This window comes from Periplaneta americana, chromosome 8 (assembly GCF_040183065.1).
Source record: "Periplaneta americana isolate PAMFEO1 chromosome 8, P.americana_PAMFEO1_priV1, whole genome shotgun sequence".
Classification (NCBI taxonomy): Eukaryota; Metazoa; Arthropoda; class Insecta; order Blattodea; family Blattidae; genus Periplaneta; species Periplaneta americana.
In genome coordinates this window covers 8,814,535-8,821,082 of record NC_091124.1, presented here as the reverse complement: position 1 = coordinate 8,821,082, position 6,548 = coordinate 8,814,535, and the positions used below count along the sequence as shown (strand labels likewise).

Here is a 6,548-nt window from a genome sequence, read left to right as displayed (position 1 = left end):
TGTAACTGGCAGGATTATCTTGTCAGCAGCTTAACTATTGATCTTGATATTTCTGTTACATAGCGGTATCTATACATACCAGTACCTAGTTATTACAATACAAAATACAGTTCACTAACTTGCCTGTCGCGTATAGCTATACAAAATGGTTGACTTGTATATAAAATACAAGCATAATATCTATAATAAAATATAACTTGCATGAGTTGTACGCTTTTATCATCTGCAAATGATTTATTTTATGTAATATCTGAAATTGAGAGTAAGAAAATAAAAATAGATTGTAAATTACACGTTTGCTTTATTTAATTTCTGTGTTCATTGATTTTTTTAATTCTTTGATGTGGAAGAATGTAGATAGAATTAATTCTCTTTCGACTATGTTGCAATATTACCGCAACCCTTTATCCTGGTATTCCTCCTTTTTGACTCAGAATCAGTAGTCGTAATTTAAAAGGGCCTATGTCTTTTGATATTCATAATTACTTACAAAGTGGCTAGGTACGAATGTAGACATTTGATGATAGTCGAGTGACATTTGGGTGCAGGAAATATTAATAACAATGATTAAACGAAATCGATTTAATTTTATTTATTTTTAGTCAATTTATTGTAATGATTTTATTAGAATAAAATTGCCAGCCGGGCGGCAACTCTGGATTTGATTCATATTTTTAAATAGGTAATTGCTGCCGGTGACACGGCGATGAAACGGTGCGGAGTTAATGAAAATTGTCACCTGTAGATTGCGCACTTCGACGTATACCCTGCACTCTCGCGGGCTTTCTGGGAACCATCATCCAACGTAGCCATTTTAGAACAAAATTATTTAAATAGGTACTGTTATTTGTTGATGTAAGATATTTAATTGTTTCAGTTTAGTTTCCACTATTTTGTGCTGTTATGCAGGAAGCTTGGTGTCAGTATTTCACAAGGTGAGATAGACTTCGCGCCATTTTACCGAAAATGGAAGAGGACCGAACATCGGAAACTGTCGTAATGCCGGACATCTCCGAACCCTTAACGAATGAATCCGAGGAACATGGAGTTCTGACTTCGGAATCGCATCAAACTGTGACACCGGTCGCGGTTCCAGTGTCATCAGTACCTGTCTCTCTTCCTGTGGGTTCGCTTATTGGTGTTGCAAGTACCGGTACAACATTTAACGTTATCACACCAGATCAGTTACAGGTTCGTAAACACAGGTATGGTGTCTATTCCACCTATGAGGTTGATGTTTTTCCAGGGGATTTGAAGCTCATGAAGTGAATGTTGGTACTCCCGATTAAAATCAATAGGTTATGGTTGTACTTTTTGGTAGAGTAATGAGAGAGTAATCTTGCGCGCGCATTGATACGATTTAATCCGCTTTTCCCCTACACCACATTTAATTGTTAGCGGGAAATTAAAATGTATCTTAATATGTGAACTGATAATATTCGAGCGTTTTGAGATGTCATATTATATAGTTCACTAAATTAATGCAAATGCAAACATAATGATTCCTTCCTTGTATCTGTTTAGTTTTACCTTCCTTATATCGTAGAAGACACCGTTACTTAATTTAGATTTATTGAATTTCTGCATAAATATCAGCAAGTTTTCATTATTCAGTTATATTAATTCTGTTGGTTTACATTCTGGGAAGGATAGGAAGAACAATTACGGCGCATTACTGGGAAATGTATTTTCAGTTATTAAAGGAAAAAGAACCGGAGAACTATAAGTTTAACATGTTTTAAATTCACTTCACACTACCAGGCAAGAGCATTTATCTACATTAAAATAGTTTATTATATATTTTTTTTTAACTTATGGTTTTATCAACCTCTAATTACATAGCTTTTGCTGAGAATAAGTATTCGGAAGTATAACAAAATGACTGCTTGCGCTAAGAAAAGAGTTTTACGGACATTCATAAACTTACCTTAATGTCTAGCAGAGTATTTGTTATTAAATTTAAATATTGTCCGAGTATCTTATACCAATTAATTCTGTTGCTTGATGGTAGCGCTCAACATTGCTTGAAACTGCATTATCCTGATTGTATAGTGCAAGGAAACTCCTCAAGACCAAAGCTTTACATTTGGACTAATACAAGGAAAATACATGTTGAATCTTTCGTACACTACTTTTAACACTTGAATATAAATAATTGATTAAATGGCGATCTTACTCGTTTTAATTGTGTAAGCATGTGCGGCTTACAGCTGTTTCGGTGTTTCGTCACACCATCCTCAGAGCCTACTAGATCTCGGCGTCGTCGTCTCGAACTTCGCAGCCTGTTGTGTGGGTGCGTTCGATTGTTGAAAAATGTTGAAATGTGGTGTCAAATAGTGTGTTTGTTCTGAAATTGATTGGTGAGTTGAGAATTTGATCAGGGTGTGTTTTGGTGTGCCTGTATATTTCATATTGTTCTAATGTGTTGAGTTTTTGGTTTTTGGGTTGTATGTATAGGATTTCCATGTCTGTATTTATGTTATTGTATGTGTGGTTAGTATTACATCTACATCTACATATGCCGAACAGATAACTAATGCTAACCACACATACAATAACATAAATACAGACATGGAAATCCTACACATACAACCCAAAAACCAAAAACTCAACACACTAGAACAATATGAAATATACAGACACACTAAAACACACCCTGATCAAATTCTCAACACACAAATCAATTTCAGAACACACACACTATTTGACACCACATTTCAACACTCTTCAACAATCAAATGCACCCACACAACAGGCAGCTAAGTTCGAGACGACAACGCCGAGATCTAGTAGGCTCTGAGGATGGTGTGAAGAAACACCGAAACAGCTGTAAGCCACACATGCTTACACAACACGAGTAAGATCACCATTTAATCAATTATTTACAAGGAAAACCCTCCAGACTAAACTGCTTTACATTTGGACTAGTACAAAGAAAATGCTCAAGACCAAACTGCTTTAAATTTGGACTGGGCCTTAGAGAACTGCTAAATTAGTAGCATTAGGGATAGAAGTAATTGTTTGTTCTGTATTAGTAGGTATATAGCTTTATTGTGTTGAGAATTGAGATATATATGGATCCATGTTGTTACAGTTACCAGGGTCAGCCCAGTTCAAGCCCCATGTATTGTGTGTGGACAACAGTTTTATCTGTGATACAAGGCAAGATAAGGATTCCGATTCGTTGCGAACCTGGGTGAGATCACAGGTAAGATCTAATTGAATGACATTTAAAAATTCAGGTAGAGAAGATGGCTAGGTTTCTCTTTCTAGTTTTATCAAATAGAAATTTAATGAAAAGATATTTCAAACCAGAGCACTCGAAAGAGTGAATCTAAACTAAATTTGTGAGCTCACTTATTGTGAATTAATTTTGAGGTTACTTACATACCTTTTAGGGTAAAGAGGCCTATAAATTTCTGTCTTTCATTAAATTCATTGTGCAATTTATCAATTCTGTCTGATAAAAATACTGAAAAATTGTAGGAAACTCACATGACGTTGGAATTAGGCTTTTGGGTATCCATCATGTTCTGGAAGTTAACATTTCCAACGTTTTGAAACTACATACAGGTTCCATCATCAGGATAAGATCAGAGAGATTGCGTTCTCTGTTGGACTTGTTACACCAATGAACAGCTGACAAGCAAACATTCTGATGGGAGCAGATAAAAAAGTTTTTTTTTTCTTCCACCATGTTAATAATGTCAAAACAAGTGCTTGTACAAATTTTGGCCAATAGAACGCAATTACGAGGGCCATAAAAATAAATTTCCCTGAAAGAAAAAAAACAATTTCATTGAAAAAAGAATTATTGGAACAGATACAACAACTTTTGAGCTATTTTTAAACATATTCCCCACTGAAATTGAGACATTTGTCATACCATGGGCTCTACAGAGAAGTGCAGACTATTGTTACACATTAGTTCCGATCTCAGACAACAGGACACAGGGCTATGAAAGTTGATCCCACGATATGACAAATATCTCAATTCCGGTGGAGAATATGTTGAAAAATATCTCAACAATTGCTGTATCTGTTTCAATAAACTTATTTTTTGACATTGTTAACATGTTGGCATTCATACAGTCCTCTCTGTAGATTGAAAACTCAAAAAAGTTTCATATCCATTGTTCAAGAATTAAAACAGAAAATCAATATCCCGAATTTAAAAGAAAACTTACAAATTAAACCGAACCCTTTAACTCTATTAAATGTAGAATATAATCTAAATTTAATAGAAGAAATACTGAACTCAGAAGTAAACACTGAAATACTGAAACAATTGTCTTTAGAGACAATTAATATTAGGTACCCTCCACAAAACTGGCTTCATTTATACACCGACGGATCTTTGATCTCCAGAGAACAAGGTGCCGGTGCAGGTGTTACGTGCTGTCTCTTCTCACTTTATAGATCTCTTGGATATGGAACAACAAGTTTTGATGGTGAAATCATTGCAATAAGTGAATGTCTCAGGAATCTTCTATGCCACATCAATAAATTTAAGAATGCAGTTATATTGTCAGACTCCAAAGCAGCTATTCTATCAATAGTCTCTAAACACACACCTTCATCTCAAACAGCAGAAATAACTCAAATGCTCTCTTAATTAATATCACTCAATAAAAGAATTGTATTCCAATGGATACCATCCCATTGTGGAATCCTGGGAAACGAGAATGCGGATGCTTTAGCAAAGAAGGGCAGCACTGCTACTTACAGACCTGTTACTAAATCTACGTATTACTCTGTGAAAAGATTTATTAAATCTACATACTTAGACTTCAACAAACAAAATTTGATAACTCAATCCCAAGGGAAAAAATGGAACTCCCTGCATCAAAATCCACAGTTAATTCCCGATTTACCACGAAAATCGTCTGTAGCTGCATTTCGATTGGCAACAGCCCATGATTGTTTGGCCAAACACCTGCATAGAATTGGAATATATCAGTCCCCTAACTGCCCATTGTGCAACTCAAACCAAGAAATGGATTCGGAACACCTCAAAATCTGTGCTTCAGTGGCTGGTCATGATAATATCTTTGAAAAATATTGGAGTGCAAGAGGTCAAATGACTTTATTGTCAAATGCCTGGCATTAGAAAACAACAACAACAACAACAACATTGTTAACATATTGAAAGAAAAAAAAATTATCTGCCCCCATGAGAATGTTTGCTTGTCAGCCAAGATGTTGGAAATGTCAACTTCCAGGACGTTGTGGATTACCCAAAAGCTTAATTTCAATCACAATCATCGTGACAGCCTAAAAACTCATATCACTTGTTATTGTTAAAAATGACAGTTTAATATGTCGGTCATGTGCTCATATATAGGCCATACAAATACATCTCTCAATCTCAGTAAATGAAGTCCCATTTGATAACATGAGCAAATAGAATTGAAGATAGATATTGTTTGAATTGGCACAGTATAGTATGTACTGTCCGTTCGAGTGGTTATGTCGCATCCTGGTTTCCCCCACCTGTTTCTGCTGGCTCCTCTGTAAAGGCTAGTGGCTGGGCTTTTAGGCTTTTTCCTGAAAATATTTGCTGTATATAATTGGAAGTCTTCGTAATATTATACAACTGTTTAAAATAATTAAAAAAAGATCCCTGTTAAGTAACTGTCACGTAATTTCCCCCATTTCGATGCCCCTGCGACATAACCATTCAGACGGACAGTCAGAATAATGTAAGGAAGAAATGTAAATAATACTTGTAGGTGGAGTGTCAGTAATGTAGTAGCTCCACTAAGAATAATAATTCTGTAATTACACAAATTTTATTTAATTTCGTTTCTTCATTGCTAGGTTGTATTTGAGGGACTGGGTGCAAGAAGGGCACTTCTCCAAAATGTAAGTTTTGAGAAAATTTATGTTGAAAATTCAAACCGTAATCATTTTATTGAATCATCTTTGATAATAACGAGGCTTGTGGCATATTGAAAGTAGTTGTCTTTAGTAACTATCCTTAAAAATATTTTTAACTCAAAAAAGAAATGAGTAAAATATTATAATACCTTGTAAGTGTCCTCCTTGCAGAGAATACTTTAAAATTAGTAAGCCTAAACAAAAGTGTTATGAAAAAATGCAAACACAACAATAATTTTAGCTTTTAATATGTTATACAAAATTAAAATATTGAACTTGTGTAACAATTTGTGGCCTCATGAAAACAAATACAGGGTGGGGCATGGGAACCAAGTGTTTTATAAATGGCTTGTACGCGGTCATTATGAAAGGGAGAGACGTGCGGCATGTTACAGTCCATTCCGTGGCTCATAGCATTTCACCTGCAGTCGGCATCATGGAGCAGTGAACGCATGTTTGCGTATGATTGTTTTGTTAGAAATGGCGAGTCAGTGACCTCGATACGGCGTGAGTTTTGCTATGGATTCAATATTAATCGCAATGATTCTGTTCCCGTGCGTGACACAATCTTATGTTGGGTTAAAAAATCTTTAAAAAAAATGCGCAATACTGAAGAATAAATCGCCCGACCCCCAACACAGAGTGCGTACTGCAGAAAACTTTCAGTC

The 6,548-nt window shown here is 35.4% G+C and overlaps 1 protein-coding gene across 2 annotated transcripts in view; it reads left to right on the top strand.

Annotated features, from left to right (window-relative positions):
• Positions 1-446: 446 nt before the first annotated feature.
• Positions 447-6,548, top strand: part of Deaf1 (deformed epidermal autoregulatory factor 1) — a 31,270-nt gene continuing 25,168 nt past the window's right edge. Inside the window, exons 1-3 of one of the 2 annotated variants that reach the window (XM_069832361.1) lie at positions 447-1,191; positions 3,095-3,208; positions 5,821-5,865. In XM_069832361.1, coding sequence (XP_069688462.1) covers positions 967-1,191; positions 3,095-3,208; positions 5,821-5,865 — 384 coding nt within the window. In that variant the 5' untranslated portion in view covers positions 447-966. The remainder of the gene's footprint in view (positions 1,192-3,094; positions 3,209-5,820; positions 5,866-6,548) is intronic. The other variant, XM_069832362.1, reaches the window with a different exon arrangement.